General features: G+C 45.6%; 2 protein-coding genes and 1 long non-coding RNA gene across 14 annotated transcripts in view; 2 read left to right on the top strand and 1 right to left on the bottom strand.

The window, feature by feature from the left end:
• Nucleotides 1-12,838, bottom strand: part of PIAS2 (protein inhibitor of activated STAT 2) — a 54,798-nt gene extending 41,960 nt beyond the window's left edge. The window contains exons 1-4 of one of the 6 annotated variants that reach the window (XM_039544288.1): nt 12,789-12,838; nt 11,627-11,803; nt 9,545-9,630; nt 8,349-8,525 (exon numbers count right to left, since the gene is read on the bottom strand). Coding sequence is in view for 2 of the 6 variants with exons in the window: in XM_039544286.1 (XP_039400220.1) it covers nt 8,349-8,540 (192 nt within the window). In the remaining 4 variants the exon portion in view is untranslated. Of the gene's footprint in view, nt 1-8,348; nt 8,907-9,544; nt 9,631-11,626; nt 11,804-12,788 lie in introns of those variants that run through there. The other 5 variants (XR_005600333.1, XR_005600334.1, XR_005600335.1 and 2 more) reach the window with 5 other exon arrangements.
• On the top strand, nt 9,185-10,918 carry LOC120407928. Its single transcript, XR_005600336.1, has 3 exons — nt 9,185-9,196; nt 9,758-9,834; nt 10,489-10,918. It is a non-coding gene; the product is annotated as an uncharacterized LOC120407928 (long non-coding RNA).
• Nucleotides 12,839-13,842: 1,004 nt separating the features above from the next.
• KATNAL2 (katanin catalytic subunit A1 like 2) overlaps nt 13,843-24,996 on the top strand; it is a 50,717-nt gene continuing 39,563 nt past the window's right edge. For 2 of the 7 annotated variants that reach the window (XM_039544294.1, XM_039544291.1), the window contains exon 1: nt 13,849-14,358. In XM_039544294.1, coding sequence (XP_039400228.1) covers nt 14,308-14,358 — 51 coding nt within the window. In that variant the 5' untranslated portion in view covers nt 13,849-14,307. Of the gene's footprint in view, nt 14,359-24,996 lie in introns of all 7 variants that reach the window. The other 5 variants (XM_039544295.1, XM_039544296.1, XM_039544293.1 and 2 more) reach the window with 5 other exon arrangements.

The raw sequence follows: 24,996 nt of genomic DNA on the forward strand, positions 1-24,996 counted from the left end.
TTTTAAAAGCTTCATTTAAAATTAAATTAAAATGCAGAGCCCTCCAGACCAGTGGACAGGACCTGGGCAACGTGAGTGCCACTGAAAATCAGCTCGCGTGCCGCCTTCGGCACGTGTGCCATAGGTTGCCTACCCCGATCTACATAGATGCGTATGGTTTATTAGTGCATCATACAAATCACATCCCTGCCTCAAAGGGCTTACAGTTAAAGCTATTTTAGCTATGCGCCTGCACAGTAGTAAGATGCTTAAAGACCACATATAACTTACTTCCTGTTATTTGGTGTTATGAGGATAGAAAATAGCGAGGAAGATAAAGCAGCACTATCAACAATCAAATTGTAGAGGGGAGAAATTTACATAAGTTTCCATCTATAGAAGTATGGACAAAGAAGAGTCCCTTACAGACAATAATTTAATAATTTAAGCTGTGTCAAAACCTACATCATCTAGTGAAGAAATTCAGGATGTCCACCTTCACACCTGACATTTCAGATGTATATTTCCAATTCACTCAACGTAATTAGGGGCAAGATGGAATGAACTTTATGGGAACTTTTTATCTTATACCTCCTTTGAGAGGACGTCCATTTTGCTATATCCTCCTTTCTATTGCAAACTGCAGGTAGGCTAAAACAGAAGACTGAAGTTTCCTGGTATAAAGTTTGTAGAAAGACAAGACAATCCATAGTATGACATGGGAAGGGGGTTGAACAAGCAAACCCAAAAAAGCCAAAAAAAAAGTCACACCTATATTGCCTAAAAAAAAAGTCTTACTAAATCAATTCAGAAAGCCCATATTCAGGAAGACCAAACTCTGCTCTTCCCTCAGATCCTATCTGGATTAGGAATATTTTCTGAAAAAATTCCCCCACCAGAGCTATGGTTCCAACAAACTGGTCAATGTTAGCACTGGCAGAATCCCTAACACAGGCAGAGCTCTGGCAACTGCCAGCGTTTCCCACATGTTAGTTAAGCCTGGTGAAAAGTGGCCTGGCTACAAGAGCCTTCTCTACACCAGGGCTCCCACTGGTGCTAGCCCTGGGGTTCATGTTAATTGGTGACAGCAGAAATCCCTACCATAGACAAAGTTTAAGAGCTGTTTTGTAAACCTCCTACACATAAAATTCCCACTGCAAGCATGGCATTCTTGCAGACTTGGGCTCTACTTACTAGAAATAAGAATATGAAGGAAAATGTCATATACACCTCTACCTCGATACAACGCTGTCCTTGGGAGCCAAAAAAATCTTACCGCATCATAGGTGAAACCGTGTTATATTGAACTTGCTTTGATCCACCAGAGTGCACAGCCCTGCCCCCACCCCACAGTACTGCTTTACCACGTTCTATTGGGTGGCGTTATATCGAGGTAGTGGTGTACCAAAAATGATGTTTGCAGAAGTTAAGGAAATTAAAAAGATGTTTATATTTTTTAAAAAGCAGAAGTAGTCAGCTCTTTGTATTAGACTTAACAGATATTTCAAAGGAAGAAATGTGCTTGATGTTGGAAGTGTTTACAGGAGTTCAATGTAACTGTGTAAAAAGACATCAAGTGAATGAGTAGATGGAATAGTTCTGCCACAAAAAAATACCGATTTCCATAGTCCTTGCATTTGTGCATATTGTTCACAAATTTGCATTCAATTAATGTATTTCCATGGCAAATTTAACCTCTCTTAAATCTGATTTTAAAAATCAGTTTGAGTCCCCCATCCCACAATTAATACAAAATGATACACATTTCTGTAAGACAGAGAAAAAAGGTGCCATATTTGACTGCGGAATTGTCTCCTTTCATATCTCAATTGCAAGTCATCTCACTTAGTAGGCAGAAATTTTCTATACTAGTGTAAACTGGATGTACAAGGATGATTTCAAGATGTCGGAAAACAATCTCAACATGAAAATGGAAACCAGGATTTGCAAGTTTTCCACTCCTCCACCTCTAAAAACAAGTAAGGCAACAGAAAGCATTTTCCTTGAAGTCAAAGAATGTACAGGTGAGGACTACAAGATCGCTGAGATGTGCTAATGAATGATAGCGTGTGTGCACAAAGCACCTTAATTTGAGGCCTGCATTCGTCTTTAATTTCAAGAGACATTTAAAAGACACCTCAAGTGTCCTCCCTTTTAAAAATCATTTTGATTGTTTTCTGGTAAGAATTACTGGCAACTGTCATTCTCCCCCCACCTCCTCAAAACTGGTTATTTTATACTACTATTAGTTTATCCTAGTCAAAAGATTTAAAAAAGCCACATTCACATTGAAGTGGGGGGGGGGCTGGTTCTCCCCCTGCCCCCATCTAACTCTGGTAAATAATAATTAGAGATCAGCGCCCGGGCATGCAATCACTGAAAGCTCCAGATCTGGGGAGCAGGAGTAGGGCACCTCCACTTTGCCCCTCCCCCCCCATCTCCGTTTGAGAATCATGAAGGCTACCTGGGCCCTCAGCAGCGTGGGAGCACGGGGGGGGTGGGGAGCACACCCTGAGGCGGCAGATTGGGACGGAGACCGCGGGGCGGGGGAGGGAATCCGGGCTAGTGGGTGAAGACTCTGCGGGGCAAGACCCTGGTGGGGACCGGCAGATGAGGTGGGGGCCCCCAAAAGGCCCGAGGGAGCGGATGAGAAGGGGGGGGTTAGACCCTGTATCAGTGACCGGCCCCGGCTGAGGGGTCCCGCCCGAGCTGTGGGCGAGGGGGGGGCGGCCGCTCTGGCTAGCAATGGCGGGGGTCTGGGGGGTCGCTAGGGATGGATTTTTCTCCTCACCCTCAGCGCCTCGAAATCCGCCATTTTCTACCCGCTGCCGCCGCCGGGCGCCGCCGCAGCCGCCACCATCCTGCACCCTCTGTGCGCCCCCCACGTGACGGGGCGGGCTCCGCAGCCCATCCGGCCCCGCTGCGCACGGGGGCGGGACGAGAAGGGGAGGGGGGCGCTCGGTCACGGGCTCCTCAGGTGCGGGGAGAAGGGGGTGGTTCCGTGCCCAGGCTGTGGGGACACGGCATCCGCTCCCCCACTGCAGCTCCCTTCCACACAGCATCCGCCTGCCCCCCACACTCCACCTGACAGCACCCCCGCCCCCACAGCACGCCATGCCCTCCACACAGCATCCGCCTGCCCCCCACACTCCACCTGACAGCACCCCGCGCGCACCTCCACACAGCATCCGCACACAGCATCCGCCGGCCCCCCACACTCCACCTGACAGCACCCCCGCCCCCACAGCACGCCATGCCCTCCACACAGCATCCGCCTGCCCCCCACACTCCACCTGACAAGCATCCCCTCCCCCACGGCACCCCCATACCCTGCACCCGGCAGCACCCCCGCCCCACCGCAGTCCCACCCAAGCGCATCCCCCTGCCCCTCACGCCCCACCTGACACAGCACCCCATGTCCTCCCCACACCCAATAGCATCCCCCTGCCCCCTCATGCTCCCTGACAGCATCCCCTCCCACACAGCACCCCCATGCCTAACAGCATCCCCTTCCCACAGCATCACTGTATCACCCATTTCACCCAGTACCTGACAGCATCTCCTACCCATGGCATCACAGTTCCCCTCCCCCACCCGCCACATACCCTCCCCACAGTATCACAATGTCTGTCTCTCCCTGACCTGACACCATATCCCCCACAGCCTGTGTTCCCCACTACATCGCCTCGCCCCCGCCCCGTTCTCCCTACAACATATCCTCCCTACAGCCCACCTGGCATCATCCCCCATTGCCACATACCCTGCCCTCTACATCACCATGTCTTGCCCCTACTTCATCCCCTGCCCACCTGCCACCATCCTCTTTACCACACACCCTCCCTTCAAAATTGTTACATCCCCCCCTACATAGCCTCCTCACCTGGCACTGTCCCCCCTGCAACAAGGCCACCCCATCTGATGTCACAGATCACTATGACTGTCCCAAACTGTCACTGTTGTCCTCCCCCACCCCCATGAGACCTCCTTACAGCATCACCTTCTCATCATCCCCTCCTCTTCTTGGCAGCCCCCTGCAATGAGGCTTCCACACAGCATCACATCTTCTCCACTAGGCACTGTCCCTCCATATTATGTGGCCTTTATACAGCATCATGGCCTGGCCCCCCATGACCCCACTACAGTGTTGCAGTCTAGTTCAACACTTGGCTTCCCCTCACACCACCATCTGCACAGGATCACTTACTGTCCCACTCTCCCAGAATATCATCACAACACAACCTCCAAATATAACTATTCTTGATTGTATATGGCACCCAAAGCATTCTAGGTGCTATGTGGACATATAACAAGAGACAGTCCCTGCCGTAAACCATTTACAATCCAAAATCTACCATGTCACACCATAAATTGCCCCCTATGCCTGGAATATCTTCCTATAAAATCCACCACTTCTACCAATCCCTCATCTTCAAACCCTTCCTCTTCTGAACTACTGTCCATTCTCTTGTCTTGGACTGGTCAGGGAACATCACCATATGTGTTTGTAAAGCCCCATAAACCTTTGCAAGTGTTGTATATTGTATCTCATACCACAATAAAAGGAGTTTTAGAAATATACAAGATATTTGTTTTCAAAAGAGTAATCTACCACTATATGCGGTAATCGGGAAATACTTTAAAAATGCTTTTTAAACTACTTCACAATGGAGTCTTCCTCAAAATCATTATGTATTTGTACTGCAGCAGTGCTTAGGGGCCCCAGTCATGGATCAGAGCCCCTTTGTTCATAGAACATATTTTAAAAGACGTCTCTGCCCCAGAAAGCTTACAACTGAAGTAGAAAAAAAAAATCACAGAATGCACAAGACTTATAAATCTTGTTTGACAAGATGGAAAGATAAGCACAACAAAAATCTTAAGTAGCTAGTCTTGAACTAGCTCTAGTTCAAATCTAGTCCAGATAAATAATGACTGAAAAGTGTTGGTTGTCCATTTGGTGAATTCAGTTCTTAGTGAATAAGCATCCAGATCCCAAAAGCCAGAAGACTAGGAGCTATTTGGCACTATTGTCTGTGGAGTTAGAAAAAAACAAAACTACCGCCTCACCCCACAAATCATCCTTCCAGGTCTGGACTAAGGCATATGAAAAGAAGTGGTAGCACATATAAGGAAGCTTGCACTAACATTGTACCTGTTCTGTGGATAGAGGATTTCAGCCACCACAACTGTCAAATATTTACCAAAGAAACCCTTAATTTCTAACAAGTCTTACAACATATGGGTGTAGAATGCATTTATCCATATTTTATCTAAGGCTTTATTTTTAGTCTTACCTCTGACCTCTCCAGCACTGTAGTATCTATTGACGTACTAGCCTATTTTACAGAAGGGCAATGGAAGCAAAGAAATTAAGTAACTTGTCCAACATCAAAGAGGAAGTCTGAGGCAGAGCAGATATTATAATCCAGATCTCCTGAATCCCTGTCCAGCGCCTTAACAGCAGTATTTATTATTCTTTTGGACAGAAGCGTGTGCTCCAACTATTGAATTTTTGTTTATATGAAGAGATGTTATTTTATTAATGTGAGGGAATGTAGCATAGCTATCATAAGTCCAAACACGTTAAAGTGCAATATCTATATATATTGGAATTATTCCATAAATTTCATTGCTCTCAGTTTTATCCATTTACTATCAGATAAGTCTCATCACAACAGAAGTGATAGAGATACACTTTATTAATAAAAAATGAAGAAAAAATGTCATCGGCAGTAAACTTTGAAACAGAATAATGGATCTCCTGCTGCAAAGGAAATGCTGAGACATTTACAGCAAAACAAACACTGAGGTGCAACTGAAATACATATTTTCAAAAGCAGCCAGAGATAATTATCTAGTTACAGTAATTGCCTAGTCACAATATTCAGTTTTGTTGGCAATGTTGCTGTTAAATCAAACTGATTTATTAAAAGGCAAGAATGGAGCCAACAAACAGGCAAGCAACCAGATCAGCTCAAGTAGCGAGACTGAGAAGACACAGAGGGACATTAAAAAAGGAAAGCTTTAGGCTTCCTGACCCAGAAGGTTTTGAAATTCCAGTTTCCTGCAGTCAGCAAGAAGGGCCACTTTTATTTTAAGCTTGTAACAAATATACAAAATGTTTTTAAAACATTTCAAAACAAAGGGCTCTAGACTATATGAGTTAGCCAGAGCCTGTGCAGCAGGCCATGCTGCAACAAGTGCGGTCAGGAAGAATTCTGGCTAACTCTTCTGGGGAAGTGCACAGGGGCGACTCTAGCAATTGCGCCGCCCCAAGCAGGGCGGCACGCCGTGGGGGGCGCTCTGGCGGCAGGGCCGGCTCTAGACCCCAGCGCGCCAAGCGCGCACTTGGGGCGGCATGCCGCCGGGAGGGCGGCAGGCGGCTCCGGTGGACCTCCCGCAGGCATGCCTGCGGATGCTCCACCGGAGCTGCAGGACCAGCGGACCTTCCGCAGGCACGTCTGCAGGAGGTCCACCGGAGCCGCCTGCCGCCCTCCCGGCTTGTCACACTGGGGTCTAGAGCCGGCCCTGGAAGTGCATACTGAAGCGAGAATTCCACTGCCCTGGGACAGAGGACAACATGCAAATCCCCACTCAAGTCCAATCAGCTGACCATTGAAGACTGCAAACATTGCACCACCCTTGATCTTTTGGGGAGGCTGGTAGTCCTATGCCATACACAGCATTTATACTCTCTAGTCACATTGGTATCAACAACTCTAGAAGATTGCTTCATGTTATAACCTTGAGGAGTCACATTAATTCAGTATTAAACACGAATTTGCAGTCAGTTCAGACAGGGACCTTTGTGTTTAGCATCATGTCAGCTGGTTGCAGATAGACCTCATGGTTCCATCAAGGTTTAATCACGATTAGGGATAACTTGCCCCGTCTACTGACTGTAAACTCATGTTTAACAATGTTAGTTGCCACAACTCTTCAAGATTGTCATAACACAACCTGATTTAGTCATTTATTTATTTAAGCAAAGACAAGCCCATTGTGGCTAGCCTAGGGGAAGGAAGGCTCCTGGGTGCCCTTGTCCCATCCCTTCTGCACAGCCTACCGTAATCTGACTCAAAAATTCAAGATAGTGAACTAAATAAACCCATGTAGCATCTGAAATTCTGTACTAGAATAAGTTGCTAGTTCAAAAAGTTAGGTTCAGTTAGACCATTACACACACATCATGCAGCCCAACCAACCAAACCAGACCTTATTCATGGAGGTTAGGTCCATCAGTGACTATTAGCCAAAATAGTCAGGGATGCAATCCCATGCTCTAGGTGTCCCTAAACCTCAGACTGCCAGAAGCTGGAACTGAATGAGAGGGAAAGGATCACTTGATAATTGCCCTGTTCTGTTCAGTCCCTCTGAAGCATCGGGCACTGGTTACTGTCAGAGTGCAGCATATTGGGATAGATGGACAACTGACCTCACTGAGTGTGGCCATTCTTATGTTAGACCCTCCCATCCCCTGCAATGCACCTCATATTTTTCCCTTCAGCTGCATATGGAAACAAACATATTCAAGACAGAATTGAAGACATCAAAGCAAAATATTTTCTCCCTCACACAGAGGAACGCCAGGCTTCTCTATCCTCTTCCAATTCACAGCCACATCTATCGACCCAGCAACCTATAGAATCGCATTTCCCAATGTCAGGTGAGCTATATAAGCAAGCAGACTGTGTTTGGAATGTTTTGACATCTAACATGTTATAAGACAATAAGAAATAAAGTTAGTCTACCTTTCTTTCCAGTCTGCTGTCTCCTACTTTTCTTTTGGCTTCATTTCCCGCTTGTTAACTCTTCCTTTCAACCCTTCCTCCCTCTCACCTCTGTTCTCCAGTCTTCCTCCCCAGCCCTTTCTATTCCCTCTCTTCACAGACCTCCCCACTTACCATCTCCTGCAATGTTCTTTCCCTCCCCAGGTCCCACTCTCTTCTTTTCACAAGTGTTCTTCCCCCTCCAGGGTCTTCCTCCCAGTCTCCCCTTTTCCCTTCCCCTGCTTCTCATTTCCTGCTCCCCACCTTCTTGGGGAACCCATCCAGTCACATTCTTCCTTGCACTCAAGGTCTTGCCCCATTCTCTTCCTACCCCAGGGCTGTCTTTCAATTTTCTACTTCTGGGGGGTTCTCCCCCTTCCTGGTGCATCAGCCCTTCAGCATCCCCAAAGAATTTCAACCTATCCCTTGCGCATATAGATAAGCCCCAGCCTTTCAGTGTCCCCACATACAAAGGCATTCCCTAGCCATCACCCCCAGGTATTCAGCCACCCTGAGCCTTTGCCACCCCCAGCAGCCTACTAGGACTTCAGCCCCACCCCTCCCAGTCCAACCCCTCATCTAAGCTTTAAACATGCTTACCTCAACTGTGACTTTTCTTGGCAGCTTCTTCCACCTCCTCCTTCTCCTCAGCCTCTTGAAGGCCCCTGGCCCAGGAGCATCTCCCACACTTCCTACTTCTGTCCTCTCTTGTTTTGTAGTTAAAGGCACAGAGCAAGATGAGGAGACAGCTATCTGTGGAGCAGACACTGTGCCTTGCTGTGAAGTAGCCATCAGCAAAGCAGCCCCTCAGTACCTCTTACTAAGAGGAAGCCAGAACTGCAGGGTTTTCTATACAAACACTGCTCAAACTGGGGAGTTAAGCCTCTAGAACTAGGGTGCTCTCTCCTCTCATAGGGATAGGCTTGTTAATAGAGAAATACATCATTAGCTTAATAATAATATTTTCAAGGCCATTTGCCATGCATGCTAGTGAATACTGACTCTCCCATGGCTTTGTTACCTAATAAAATATTGATAGCACGAGTAAAGCCTAGGTGGTGCCTGCAAGCTAGGGTTTAAGCCCTGGGCTAGGCAGTTAGAAACCCCACAGCTGCTCATAGCAATCTAACAAATTAGGCTTATTAGCATTACACCCCAACAAATTCCTGTGTTCTCTAGCCTTACTGATCACAGTTATATGGATAATGAATACAAACTAACAGCAGGGACAGGCTGTGTTTTGCAGCTGAAACAAGTACAGGCTGAATGGGGTTCACTATGTTTAACCATACAGATGTTTAACCTTTAAGCTGCAAGTCGAGTCAGATTCATTGTCTTGTTACACTTGTGCAAAGAGAGTGGAACATATTAGCACCAATGAAAGTGAGAGAATTCTAATTTAGTAGCATTTAACATCCTCTTTACACAGGTGTTAACAACTACCCAAGGTAAAGCCTGGTGGAGAATCAGGCCTACTGTCTATAGTTTCAGTTTGTGCTCTGCCTGTTATAAGCTTTATTCTTCTGTTATCTATAGCTGAAGAAAAATTATTTTTTGTTAGAAAGACACCCATTATGTCTTATTCCTGGAATAACCTGTAGCCCTGATGATTGGCACAACAAAGCTTAGAAATGGAAGGCAGCAGTATAACTCAACCCTCTATCTGTTGTACCAGCTGATAAAAATCCATATAGTTCTAAAGGCATGTTATCAGGTTAAAGTAATGCTTCCTTGGTTATAGTACTAATAGTAACAGCTTAAAATGAAACAATCTAAATTTACTATTCACTACTTACTTTTTGTCCTTTGATTGGCTTTGGCAAAGAAGTGTGGCCTGTTTTACTTTCCTACTCTCAATACACTAGCACAGTGCTCCAAAGTACTGGTTATAAACAAAACAAGAGACTATTTAATGTCAAGAAATACAATTGTTTAACTGACCATTATTAATTTAATTAAAATATCTCTATTACATTGTTTGGTATGTTTTTCCTCTCTACACACCCTAGATTTAGGGCCTGGATTACCTGATTGCCCACTGCAACCCTGAGCCTGTAGGATTTGCTCATGCAGAACCAGTTGCAAGGTAGGGGTCTGAGCTTTTATAAACACTTTACAGCATAGGAAATAGCCTCACTTGCTATGTACGTGTGTGAGTCCGCAGAGTTTTTTGTGAATGATTTATTCATGGCTCTTCCTTCCATCAGAGAGTAAGGACCAGATTTTCAAAAGGTATTTAAGCACCTAAAGATGCAGGTAGACTCTGGGTGGGATTTTCAAAAGTGCATCGGTGCCTAACTCCCAAGGGCCAGAGCAACCAGCTGCCAAAATACCTACAAGTGGCTAGCTCCACTAGGCCTGTGATGTCTTTCATGGGGAGGGAGAGCTAGTACTGTGACCCACTGGGCATGTGCAAGATGTAAATATTGACAGCAGCCCATAGTGAGTAGGAGAGTGCAATGCACTTTAATGGGGAGCAGTCACATCAACCCAGTTTCCAGGCCATGGATGCACCCGTTGTATGTCCCACTGCCCACTATTGCAATATACTGTCCAGTACCCCAGGGCATGCCCCCTTCTCCCATCCCAGGAAAGCAGCCTAAGGATAGTCCTAGCTGTATGTAATGCCATATGTCATTACTGCATGGGTCCATGGATCCTGAACCACTAGGTGTTGGGGCTGATCTCGCACCACTGAAATCAAGCACAGACTTAGCAAAGTATGTTTACTCTCTTGCAGCCATCACCCAATCCCCACCCCCTGACCATTGAGCTTCCTTAGAAGTATGCCAAACACCACACCAGACAACCTGCTCCCGCCACCCAACCAGCTATCACTATCCACAAGCAGCGATGCAGATACCTGTCATCAGAGGAAGGCTCTGACACCCCAGGACTAAATCTGTCTAATGGCATCTCTCAATACTGTCACTAGAGCAGTTCCACAGCCACCCATTTGTGCTTGTCCCATGTTGCCCCTAAGGAGGATCTGGTAAGCCAGCAGATCCCATGCCTAATCCGGATGGTGGTGGCCAGGACTCTCAGGAGTAAAATCCCTGGGAATGCATCGAGGTCTTGGTGAACCAGAACAAGGCCATGGTGTGGCAGATAAAGGGGTTATAAAGGCAGCATGTAGAGGCTCACTGCTTCACTGGGGCACGTGGACTGTGCATATGAAATGAGCTGCACAGGGTGTGATAGATCATTACTGCTTTGCATTCTAAGCAGGACGGCCAGACTGCTGCTCAGACTAAGATAGCTGATTTGGTCATACTGGTGGCCACCCTGAAGAGAGAGTCGCACATTTTTCCCAGTGAGGCACACCAAGATGCATGGTCTCTGCACCAAGTAAATACACCTGCTGGGGACCAAATGGATAGGAAATAGCTCTAGTGGCAGTCCATTTTTGACCATTAAAGGAACAACATTTATAAGATGGCATTTTAACCTGCATGCGTAGAGATGACATGATCAATACGCCAATTACAAAACACCACTCGTTAGCTTTGGCTTCTTTACAAACAGCCTTTTACTTGGTGAGTTAGGAGGGATATCCTTAGTTTTAATACCATATCTAAAACATATATTGAGCAAACTATATTAAATGCAAAAAATATTTTAATGCAAAGTAATGGTTATGGCTTCAGAGCTCACATTCAAAATAAGGAAATATAGAAGTTAACGTTCCTCCAGGAATATTAATTCAGTTACACTGCAGTGTATTTTCATTCCTGCTAAGTGTGTAGTTTAATGCATATCTATTGACTAGACTTAGACAATAAAACATACATGGTGTGCAATGTGGACCACATTAATGTTAACTTCTGTATTGAGTTCAACTTTACAACCTTAATGTTGCAGCAGAGTAAGTTTGTTACCTTTTACCTGCTGTGCTTGGGTTTTTTATTTTCATCATTCTTAAAGAGAAATTCCTATGTATAATGTTAGTATTCATGGGATTCCAATTATGCTTCCAGGCTCACATCCCATTAGTGTGAAATGAGAGAACATGTTGAGTTCCCATGTTTGCTTGATTGGAGATATTTTCTGCTAGGCTGAATTAAAGGGACAGCAATATATTAATTTTCACTGGGACTCCTATTCTCATGATGGAAGGAGAAAGAAATAGATGCCACAATCCTGTAAATATTTACATGTGTGCTTTCCTTTAAGTAACCCTACAGTTCCATTAGAGTAAATGGGACTATTCATGTGCTTAAAGGATCAGGGCCTTTAAAAAAAAATCAGAATTTGTAGCGGTATGGTTACACACCAAAAAGATTGCTAAAGCCACAATACCGGTACTTTCAGTCCTGAAATTTTTCCTATCCCAGTTGTCAAGGTTTGTTTTTTGAGGGGAGAGGGGGTTTGAAACCACTTAGTCTATTCGCAATCTTGCATAGTTTAATCCTATTATCAGCCCTACATCTGTCCAGCTGGATGGAGAGAAAAATATACAAAAGTGATATTACAAAGAAGCAAACAGGCCTGCTCAGGCACTGTTAAAATCAACAAGCCAGCCTTAAATGCCCATTTCTTCTTAGTAGGGTGACCAGACAGCAAGTGTGAAAAATCAGGATGGGAGTGGGAGGTAATAGGAGCCTATATAAGAAAAAGACCCAAAAATCGGGACTGTCCCTATAAAATCGGGACATCTGGTCACCCTACCTATATGGTATCTTATTATTTTTCAAACAAACATTGTCTTTCAAACCAAGGCACTATTCAATAGGTACTATTATATACATGCAATTTTTCATACTATAGCAGGTTTTGCTGTAGCTCTGGCTAATAATAAAAAAAAACGATTCATGTTTTTTTAAAGGGAAGAGAATATAGTTTTTACCTCTTACTGAACAAACAAAACCAACCCTTAGCCTGAGGCCAAATATGAGCAGTTTCATCCCAAAAGGAAAACTTTTCAGAATCTAATGGAAATGGCATAATTGAAACCATTTTGCAATCTTACCTATAGCTTTCAGTATAGTTATAGCTACAATGTATTCTGAAGATTCCTTTTTCAAAAGTTGTTAGAAATACCTGTCATTGTTTCAGAATCTTCATTCAGTGAGTAGAACTCCAGGACTTTCTATAAATAGTGATTTTGATTTTCAACTACCAAGCAGCAATCTTATCTGATGCAAACTAGAAATTTAGGATTGGCTTTACCATTAGGGCCTTGTCTATGCTAGTGACCTGAAACATTTTTAATTAAGCCACCAGTTGTATTGAACTTGTTTTAAATTCAATTGGTTCAGTGCATCCACACCCACCAGGGTCAATTATCTTTGGATAACTACATGTCATCCGTATTTGCACTGTCCTAAACCAATTCAGCTCCTGTGCCCCCTAGGTATCATCTATTGGGGCACACTCCCCCCCATTTATGTCCCTCATATTATCCTCTGCCCCACTCCTACCTGCCTCAGCCGCATCCCCCATATTACCTCCCATCAGAAATACCTCCCTGACCCACTAATCTCTCTGGCTCCACACCCCCTCAGATAGCAAACAACAGCTGGTTTATCAGGTGCAAGTGGTGGTTTGTAAGGGTAGGCATGTTCTGAGAGGTGCCCCATATGCTTCTGAATATCCCCTGCTACGGACAGAGGATGAAAACGTGAGGTGAGCACCTCCTGAGAGGTGTTCCATAGCCATCAGAACATGCCCTGCCACAAGGGGAGCTAAAGGCAGGGTGGGAACATGTTGACAGGGGTCCTACACTGCTCAGCATGTGCCATGACGTGGGGCCGGGCATGGAACTAACGGCAGGGTAGGGCCGGGCACAAAGCTAACGGCGGGGGGTGGACACACACACACACACTCAGACCGGTGCCCCAGGCCAGTCGGAAGGCGCCCGGCGAGGAAGGGAACTGGCGGGTTACTTTTTTCCGGGCAGGGCGCACTGGGTGCTTTCCAAACTCTCCGAGGGGCGGGTCGCCGGGTCCTGCCCCGCGCCAGCAGCAGCGGCCGGTGTAGCGTAGGTCGGATACTACTCTGCGGGGTAACGCGCGACTCACGGCGCATTGCGCATGCTCAGTGCACCTGCTGACGCCACTGCCCTTCACCCGGCCCTTATACCCGTGAGGCGCTGCGCACTGCTTTGACGGGGGTTAAAACGTGGCAAAGGGGGCGAGTCGGAGCAGGGGGTAGCCGGCCAGGCGGCGCGGCGGGGACCTTCCGCGCCTCACGTTCACAGCACGCAACCACCTGCTCACTTCCTCAGTAGTTAAAAACCGGCCCTCGCCACTGCCTTATGTGGTGATTGGTCAGTTTTACAGGCGGGCTCTGCCTCCCTATATGACGGTTGGCCAGTTTGTCAAGTAGTCCCATCTTTTGATTGGACAGTTCTCAACATCGCTCCCCCACCTCCCGGTGCTCTGACGGGTTCGGGCTGCGGACCGCGCCCGCTGATTAGTCAGATCTCCAGACAGACCCTCCCCCTGTGCGGTGTGCGGATGAGGCGCGGTGGGGTGGCTGTCCCGCGTCCCCGAGCGGGTTATACTCCCCCCGCCCGTGCCGTGAGCGAGGTGGGCCTCTCCCCGCATAGCCCGCACCCATGGAGCTTTCCTACCAGACGCTGAAGACCACCCACCAGGCCAAGGAGGCGGTGAGTGCTACAGGGAGGCCGCTGCGCTTCTCCGTTACCATGGAGACCGGGCGGCCGGAGGCGCCATTACCGCGCATGGGCAAGAGAGACCGTCGTGCCGGCAGGAGGAGGCCTCAGCCAGTGCGCAGGCGCGGGGCGGTCTGGGCTCCTCGCTGCGGATTGCCCGTTTCTGGCGGGGCGGAGCAGAGACCCGGCACCCTCAGTAAAGGGGAGTCTCCTCAGTCCTGAGGCGTGGGCGGTGTCTGGTCTCACTGACCATGCATGGGGGAAATCCCCTCTCTCCCTGCACCTGTGGGACTCCACCCTCCTGCTAAAGCAGAGACCCTTTGATCACTCCCCCCCCGCAGACAAATGGAGGGGGGGGCCCGCCATCCTACCCCGCCCACCCAGGACACAACAGGGGGAGGGACCATGGGAGTTTTTGAAAATTCCAGGGGCACCGATCTCTAGCTTTCGAATCATAGAACTGGGAGGGCCCTCGGGAGGCCATCTAGTCCAGTCCCCTGCACTCATGGCAGGACTAGGTATTATCCATCCCTGGCAGGTGTTTGTCCAACCTCTTAAAAATCCCCAATGATGGAGCTTCCATAACCTCTCTAGGCAATTTATTCCAGTGCTTAACCACTCTGATAGGAAGTTGTTCCTAATGTCCAACCTAAACTGCCCTTGCTGCAATGTAAGCCTATTGCTTCTTGTCCTATCCTCAGAGATTAAGAAGAACCATTTTTCTCCCTCCTCCTTGTAACAACTGATTATGTACTTGAAAATTGTTATCATATCCCCTCTCAGTCTTCTCTTCTCCACACTAAACAAACCCATTTTTTTCAATCTTGCCCCGTAGGACATGTTTTCTAGACCTTTAATCATTTTTGTTGCTCTTGCCTGGACTTTCTCCAATTTATCCACATTTCCTGAAATGTGCCACCCAGAACTGGACACCTCTGAGGGCACCAGATGGGGCAGAAGCTCTCATAATTCCTGAAGGTAGGGGAGGGGAGAGAACTGGCCCAAGCCCCTCCCTTGAGGCACTGATTGGGGTAGGATTCCCTTACTGCTGAAGGGAGAGAACAGAAAAGGAGCCAGGCAAGGATGTCCTTAGTGGCCTGTCCTCCCTCTGGGATAACAGCTTTGTCCTGCTACTAGCTAATGAAAGGTATCCTGCAGCTGGAGATGTAATTTCCATCGCCGGTAGATGTACATGAGCTAGCTTTCATCAAAGTAGAGTGCTAAAAGTAGCAGTATAGCTGCAGTAGAATAGGCGGTGACATGGGATAGCCAGCTAGGTACAGTCTAGTCCTCGGTAAATAATCAAGCAGCTTGTTCACAGCAAGGCTGCCATTTTTAGTGCTCTAGCTTGATCAAAACTAGCATATGTACCTCTACCTGAGCTGGAAATTATACCACCAGCTTCAGCGTAGACGTACCCTGGCCTTAGCTCAGTGAACCCCAAACTTTTACGGCCACACCCCCGCCTTAACTGGTCTGCACCCCCCACCCCCCCACCGAGCTGTGGTTGAGAGCTGGGGCCATAGTTGTGGGGCTGAGAGCACAGGACCACGAGTGGGGGCTGGAGCCACAGATGGGTGCCATGGCCAGGAGTAGAGCTGGGGGCTGAGGCCGGGGCCAGAGCTGTGGCTGGGGGCGGGGATGGAGCAGAGCTGGGGGCAGAGCAATGCTGAGTGGCGCTCCTTCCCTGCTCCACATAGGGGCTGGTCCAGGCCCCATTGTGCCCCCCAAATGTTCCTCCATACTCCCCTAGGGGGGCACACTTAGGGACCGCTGCCTTAGCAAGGCCTATAGCTCAAGTGGTTGAGGTTGTGCTACAATCCTAAAGTTTCTGGATCGCACCCTGCTGATACATGATCGGGGGTTGTTACATAATGTAATTGTTTTTTACCCTTTTCCTTTATTTGTATGTAATTTCCTGGGTTTTTTTAGACTGGTACAATAAAGTTATTTAGATTGTCTTATTTAAAAAGTCAAGGACTAGAAAGTTAGGAAATGTCAGGTTTATGGTTGTCCATGCGACTTTAATTCAGGTTCTTCGTGTATATGTATTATGATACAATCTGTAATTACAAGATCACTTACTATTTTTTTCTGCCAGACCCTTGCCTTATTCAGTGCATAGGATTCATGCACACAGGCCCAGAATTAAAGTGGCAAGGGCAAATGTATATCTGGCACTTTCTGTCTTTTGAGTGAAGTACTTCGCAACTAGTACTTTTAATTTTTATTTGTAATATACATTATAATGTAGAAAATTAGGATCAAATAATAATTAAGAATTCTAGTTAAATTAATCCCCAGTGTATGTGGAGTTACACTGAAGTCCCTGAAATTAGTGGAGCTACACAAGAAACTAATTTGACCATAACCTGTACCTTTTTTTAAAAAAAGATTTGGAATTAAATATGGGAACAGTTCAGTTTTAAAATTAAACTGGTTTACAAACTCATGTGTCTTTATCAGCCACAAAGAAATGAATACATGACATTTTTATTCTGTTAATTTAGAAAAAAAACTAAGTGTTGGAGCTAATTAGTGAAGTGCTCAACTATTTAGCTTTTAAAACAAGATCATGTTTAAATGCCTTAAGCTTTTATTAATTGCATGGACCAAAAAAATTCTCTATAGTAATTGAAAATGTAATTACGCACATTTTTGGTTCTTCTAAGAATAGGAGCTTATTAAACTTTAAACACTTAAACCTCTATTGAAATACCAATGACTATAAACAACATGCCATTCTAAATACCGTACTAATTAAACAGCAAGGCTAAATCACTATAAAGCTAAACTGAATTTTAAATAACTTTTTACTTGTAAGTGCTCCTTTTCTATCACACATGTATAAGATTTACCACTTCCTTGCTAACCAGAGCTGAAGTCCCTGGTGTGATAGTAGTTTGTCAAAGTTTGCTTTCAGGCTGTCTGCTTGTATGGAATAGACTGGGCGGGCTGACTGAGTGGTTCACTAGATTTGTTATGCAATAGAAAATCCATCCTGTACGGTTTTCATTGGCTTCAACTCCTCTTGACTTCAGCGTGACTCATCAGCACATCACAGGATCGGGATCAGAGGCTTGCATTTCTGTATTTTTGGTTCCGATCCGATCTTGGTTGATTGTGAATGAAAGTTGCTATCATCTGATTGGCTCATTGGTGCCCTATGTGAGATGATTCGGTAGTCTTAGGGCTTGTCTACACAGACATTTAGTTTTGTGGGAAGCTGGGGGGTGAATCCACCCCTCAAAGGCCTGTTGTGGACTGCCTCTGAGGACCCTGCTGACATGCATTAGTAGTTCATTCATGTGCCTTGATCTATTCATTATTGAAATGGGACTAGGTCAGAGAACATTAATGTGCCTCAGGAGGGTGCACGTGGGCGGTTGCTCCACAGCAGGCTCGTGCTGGGTAGATTCACAATCCAGCTTGCTAAATTAATTGTTTGTGTAGAGAAGCCCTTAGTTGAGTTCTCAGTGGACAGGTTTCTACACCACAATATTAATTATCACAAGTGGCACACTTTGTGTCAGTTTCACCAGATGACAAACAATGAATGGAATCGAAACTAACCTTTCATTTTTTAGGAGGCTTCTTCATGGGGGAATTTTTGGCAAAAAGGCCTACCGTCGCTATCAACAATGGGAGCAACAGTGACCTAAACAGCCTTAGAGCATGCCTACCAGATCGGGCCCCGCACAAGATACAGTGGAGGAGGTGGCGCCGCCACTGGAATGGGAAGGGATCTTAGGTCTCCAGTGTGAATGTGCTAACCACTAGGTTGTAGAGTCATTCATGCTGTCTCTGGCTCAGTGACTATTTAAATGTTTATATCAAGTGGAACCACTTCAACAGGAGAGACTGGGACAAATCCCCCCAGAATACCCTACAGCTCTGTGGTTAAGGCACTCTCCTGGGACGTGGGAGCCCTGGGGTCAGATAGAGTGGGGATTTGAACCTGAGTCTCCTACAGCCTGTGTAAGTGCTCTATCAATTGGGCTAATGGATATAAGGGAGCACCACAATCATCTCCAGTAGTAATAACTCCAACCCCTTTCCTACCCCTCAAGCTGTAATTACAGAGAGACAAGTATTCTAGGATGAATTGTAAAAGGGTCCCAATTTTAAGATTATTTTCAAAACACTGTCTTTGAGAGACTCTCTCATCCCACCTGTGCCAAGTTTTGTTTTAATTTGCTGAGAACATGCCACAAAGTTAATCATCTTCTCTTTCAGCATCCCTGCCAATACAGTTGTGGTTGTACAAGCAAATTACCCCAGACTAGAGCTTAATAATATCTGCACTTTTCATCCTCAAAGTATTAATTTTCACAATGCCACTTGGAGATAGGAAATTATTATTGTACTTGTATTAAGGACAGAGAAACTAAGGCAGAGGGAGTTGTAACTTTCCCAAGGCAACAGAAGTAGGGCATGTTAGAGCTCGGATTGCAAATTTTAATACCTCTTTCTTGAACTCCTCATAGTTCTCCCTTTAGAAATCTGAAATTAAGCGTATACTCCATCACTTAAGTAAAATGAGAAAAGTACATTTTCAAATCCTGGGAAAATTTCCTGTAAATTTTTTCCCCTCTTTTCCACTAGATGGCTCTGCACTTAAATCAAACTTCCAAGGGAAAAGAGTATGATAGCTGTGATGACCCCCTGCCTCGCCTCTCAGTTTTTCTTCAGATAAATAAATAGCCTTTTGGAACAAACAAAGGGATAGTCACCAGCTTTAAAATGAAGTAACTAACTATATTATCTCAAATACGTAAGTCAGAAGGTGAATGGCATTGTTGTTAGATGTTTGGCTGCGTGTGTGTTCTCTCTTTGTGTGGCATCCCTGCTCTGTGCAGGTAGCTGGCATGGCAGATCTTGAGCGAACTGCCCAATGACCACAAGATCCATTAAGGTACAAAGGCACCCAGCCAAGTTTGTTGGCGAAGCATGGTCTTAGCTCCCCGGATCAATGTCTACAGTTACACTAGCTCATGTATGCCTGTGACAATGGATGCAGCTCAGTGAATGGTGGGACTTTCCATTGCCCCCTCCGCAGGCCAAAGACACTCCCTCTGAGACTCAGTTTTATATACCAGTACAAACAAGTTCTATATTGCCCCTCTGACGTGGTTAGTTACCACTCATTACTTTGTACATGTTGGTTTGATCAAAACATCTCTATCCATTATACTGTCATCCTGACCTCATCTTTAAGAGTGTGTTCCTTTTATTTTTTGGGGGGGGGGTGTTTGTACCATACTTGGTATTGGGGTGTTCTGGCGCCATCCTTCTGGAATGTTTGTTTGAGTGTGCTGTGCCTAGCCTTTCTTAGGAATGTGTGGTTTTTTTGCAATACCAGCCCTGTTCTTGCCAGGCTCTGTGAGTGTGTATGCAGGCAGAGCCTGACTCCTGTTTTTACAGCCTTGCTGACTTTGCTTTATATTAGCAAAGCTTTGACCACTACCTTAGCCCAGATAAAAGGGCTTATGTCTCAGGCTCTCTTCCTGCTACAGGCATATGGTACCCTCTATACTGCAAAGCACAGAGGGGGAGCAGAATAATTCTAATCTGACCAAGGAGAGGAAGACTGGCTATGCACTATGTTCAACCTCCCAAACTACATTTTGGTACCTTTCTTCTTTCTATGGTTGCCAAGATAGAGCACAGTTCTAGGAGACAATGGAGACAAAGGGGAACTATCCTTCTACATACATATTCTTTTTTTATGTCCTTTGGGACTTAAAATGTTAAAGTAGTTATGAACAGTGGTAACTCTGTGGCTTGTCTGTGAGCTCCAGATGGACAGATACAGCAGAAATTAGTGCTGTGGCACTAAAGGACACAAGGGCGGGTTCTGTCGTGGATAGGTCAAGGATTTGTGGGTTTATCTCCTGCAGAACTATTCACTACCAGTTTGGCTGCACACTTCCTCTTCCGGATCCATTCTGCCACAGGGCCCACCTCTTGGGGGAACAATGTGATAATGTGCTAGAAGTCCTGAGTTTATCCTGTCCTTTTGCCTTTTAAGGAACAGGGGAGAGGATTGGTCCCTAAGGCATCGTAGCACTGGCATTTTATTTATGGTAAATGTTATACAGTGAAACCTGCCCTGAGAATCATCTCTAATATGCAGCCCCATTTTAAGTGAATACTTTCACATATCCCCAGGTTTTGTATACAATTGGTTCGAATTTTGTGCCTGATTTCAAAGATTAACCTCTACACAAACCTAATTTCTATGTGGAAATACTAGGGTTGTCAAGCGATTTAAAAAATTAATCACGATTAATTGTGCTGTTAAACAATAATAGGATACCATTTATTTAAATATTTTGGAAGTTTTCTACATTTTCAAAGATATTGATTTCAATTACAACAGAATACAAAGTGTAGAGTGCTTACTTTTTATTTATTTTTTTATTACAAATATTTGCACTGTAAAAAAACAAAAGAAATAATATTTTTCAATTCAACAAATACAAGTACTTTAATGCAATCTCTTTATCATGAAAGTTGAACTTACAAATATAGAATTGTGTACAAAAAAACCCTACATTCAAAAATAAAACAGTCTAAAACCTTAGAGCCTACAAGTCCACTCAGTCCTACTTCTTGTTCAGCCAATTGCTCAGACAAACAAGTTTGTTTACCTTTGCAGGAGATAATGCTGCCCGCTTTTTGTTTACAGTGTCACCTGAAAGGGAGAACAGGTATTTGCATGGTACTGTTGTAGCTGGCGTCGCAAGGTATTTATGTGCCAGATGTGCTAAAGAGTCTCATGTCCCTTCATGCTTCAACCACCATTTCAGAGGACATGCATCGATGATGGGTTATGCTCCATAACAATCCAAAGCAGTGCAGACCGACTCATGTTCATTTTCATCATCTGAGTCAGATGCCACCAGCAGAAGGTTGATTTTATTTTTTGATGGTTCGGGTTCTGTAGTTTCTGCATTGGGGTGTTGCTGTTTTAAGACTTCTGAAAGCATGCACCACAGCTTGTCCCTCTTAGATTTTGGAAGGCACTTCAGATTCTTAAATCTTGGGTTGAGTGCTGTAGCTATCTTTAGAAAGTTCACATTGGTATCTTTGCATTTTGTCAAATTTGCAGTGAAAGTGTTCTTAAAATGAACAACCTGTGCTGGATCATCATCCGAGACTGTTATAACATGAAATATATGGCAGAATGCGGGTAAAGCACAGAGCAGGAGACATACAATTCTCCCTCAAGGAGTTCAGTCACAAGTTTAATTAACGCATTATTTTTTTTTTAATAAGCATCATCAGCATGGAAGCATGTCCACTGGAACAATAGCCGCAGCATGAAGTTTTGCATTGTTTTGTTTTTGAGTGCAGTTATGTAACAAAAAAAATCTAAATTTGTAAGGTGCAATTTCATGATAAAGAGATTACACTCCAGTACTTGTATGAGGTGAATTGGAAAATAGTATTTCTTTTATCATTTTTATAGTGCACATATTTGTAATAAAAATAATGTAAAGTGAGCACTGTACACTTTGTATTCTGTGTAGTAATTGAAATAGATATATTTGAAAATGTAGAAAAACATCCAAAAATATTTAATAAACTTCAATTTGTATTCTATTGTTTAACAGTGCGATTAATCATGATTAATTTTTTTTTAAATTAATCGTGTGAGTTAACTGAAGTTAATCGAAAGCCCTAGTAAATACCACTTCTGTTCACACAATGTCCAGTTAGGAGTCTAGCTATTCATTTGTTTAGCTATTCATACCAGATTTGTATGTGCATAAGTGGCGTTTGGACATGCTGTTGTTTATACACAGCAGCAAGTGCCCATCTTTGAAATTATGTCCTTAAAGATCAAACTCTACTAGACCTTGGGTGATTCTTTAGGACAGATTTCACTGCATGCAAAAAATACTAAATAGGATCATTTGTTCAAAATATTATATATTGATGTTAAATATCATAATTTTTATTTTTTAACCAAATGGGAGCCAAAGTTATACTGTTCACATTTAGATGCCTTCCAAACTTTAGTGTAAACTGGTGCTACTAACTTAGTTGCTTGAGTCTGGGTTTAGAAATATCTGATCTTCCTGTAGCCCCAGGTTCAAATCCTAGCCAGGTTGGCCAACCTCTTCTTTCTAAGATACATTCCCTACAGTTTTTTTCGAGTAAGATCTTAAAAACTGAGGGCATATTTGGTCTGTTTGGGCATTGAAGACCTTGTGACACTTCGCATCAGAAAAAAAAAGTGAATGTCTTTGCTGAACTTTCCCCTCTCGCTCGTGTGCATTATGCTATATGCTGTGTGCTGGTCCTCCACACAGAAGTAGCTGCAACCAGGGCCGGCTCCAGGCACCAGCTCAGCAAGCAGGTGCTTGGGGCGGCCAAGGGGAAGGGGTGGCATGTCGGGCTCTTCGGCGGCAATTCGGCGTCGGGTCCCTCGGTTCCTCTTGGAGGGAAGGACCGGCTGCTGAATTGCCGCCGAAGAAGAAAGTGGCGTGGTGGAGCAGGCGCCGATTGCGGCTTCCCCCACTCCCCCTTTGCTTGGGGTGGTAAAAACCCTGGAGCCGACCTGGCTGCAACTGAGTGATTATGTATGTAAATATTTTGCATCAGAGGGGTTGCCATGTTAGTCTGGATCTGTAAAAGCAGCAAAGAATCCTGTGGCACCTTATAGACTAAGGGTACGTCTTCACTACCTGCCGTATTGGCGGGTAGCAATTGATTTCTCGGGGATCGATATATCGCGTCTCATCTAGACGCGATATATCGATCCCCGAATGAGCTCCTGTCGACTCCGGAACTCCACCAACCTGAACGGCGGTAGCAGAGTCGACATGGGGAGCCGCGGATGTCGATCCCGCGCCGTGAGGACGGTAGGTAATTCAGTCTAAGATACTTCGACTTCAGCTACGTTATTAACGTAGCTGAAGTTGCGTATCTTAGATCGATTTCCCCCCGTAGTGTAGACCAGCCCTAACAGACGTATTGGAGCATGAGCTTTCATGGGTGAATACCCACTTCGTCGGATGCAAGTAGTGGAAATATCCAGCAGCAGGTATTTATATGCAAGCAAGAAGCAGGCTAGAGATAACGAGGTTAGTTCAATCAGGGAGGATGAGGCCCTCTTCTAGCAGTTGAGGTGTGAAAACCAAGGGAGGAGAAACTGCTTTTGTAGTTGGCAAGCCATTCACAGTCTTTGTTTAATCCTGAGCTGATGGTGTCAAATTTGCAAATGAACTGGAGCTCAGCAGTTTCTCTTTGAAGTCTGGTCCTGAAGTTTTTTTGCTGCAGGATGGCTACCTTTAAATCTGCTATTGTGTGTCCAGGGAGGTTGAAGCGTTCTCCTACAGGTTTTTGTATATTGCCATTCCTAATATCTGATTTGTGTCCATTTATCCTTTTCCGTAGGGACTGTCCGGTTTGGCCGATGTACATAGCAGAGGGGCATTGCTGGCATATGATGGCGTATATTACATTGGTGGATGTGCAGGTGAATGAACCGGTGATGGTGTGGCTGATCTGGTTAGGTCCTGTGATGGTGTCGCTGATGTAGATATGTGGGCAGAGTTGGCATCTAGGTTTGTTGCATGGATTAGTTCCTGAGTTAGCGTTACTATGGTATAGTGTGCAGTTACTGGTGAGAATATGCTTCAGGTTGGCAGGTTGTCTGTGGGCGCGGACTGGCCTGCCACCCAAGGCCTGTGAAAGTGTGGGATCATTGTCCAGGATGGGTTGTAGATCCCTGATGATGCGTTGGAGGGGTTTGAGCTGGGGACTGTATGTGATGGCCAGTGGAGTTCTGTTGGTTTCTTTCTTGGGTTTGTCTTGTAGTAGGAGGCTTCTGGGTACACGTCGGCTCTGTTGATCTGTTTCCTTATTTCCTCGTGCGGGTATTGTAGTTTTGAGAATGTAATATACGCCAGAAGCAGAGGCACCCTAGCTGGGATGGGTATGGCCCCTGGACGATTTCAAGAGTCTCAAGGGTGGGGCTATAGGAGACTGGGAAGGTCCAGGCTGCGGTGATTGGCTGATGAGGAATAAGGCAAGTCTCTTGGAGGAACTGTGCCTCAGAGATTGGTTGATGAAGGAGGTTGTGGTTCCTAATTGGACACAATTAGGGGCAGTATCCTGCAATGTATCTGGCCTTGATCATTGGCCAGTTCTGGGCAGAGGCTGGCACTTCGGGGATTGGGTGCATAGGGGCAGGGTTCCAATCCCAGAAACAGCGTGGTGAAGTCTGGATAAGCAGTGCTGGTCGCACCTGTGCGGTGTGACTCTGCATGAGGGAAGATGGTGCTCATCCAGGAATTGTGAGTTGGAGGCTGGGGAGCACTGGGCGGGTGGAGCGGGGCAAGCCTCTTACCCGGCTCCCGCACTCTGGCTGGAGTGCCGGGCGGGCAGAGTGGGGCAAGCCCCTGACCCCACTCCCTGGCAGCAGCTTGAGGGCCAGATTAAAAGGTCTGACTGGGCGGACGTAGCCCGCAGGCTGAGTTTGCCCACCCCTAGCCTAAATGCTTCATGCCAGAAGCAAGAAGTGGACTGTGAGCCTTGGTCAAAGATTATGTGGTCGGTAAACCCATGGCGCCATACCACATTGTGCAGTAGGTGGTGGGCGGTAGTCTCAGCAGAGCG

This window comes from Mauremys reevesii, linkage group 6, assembly GCF_016161935.1.
Source record: "Mauremys reevesii isolate NIE-2019 linkage group 6, ASM1616193v1, whole genome shotgun sequence".
Taxonomy (NCBI): domain Eukaryota; kingdom Metazoa; phylum Chordata; order Testudines; family Geoemydidae; genus Mauremys; species Mauremys reevesii.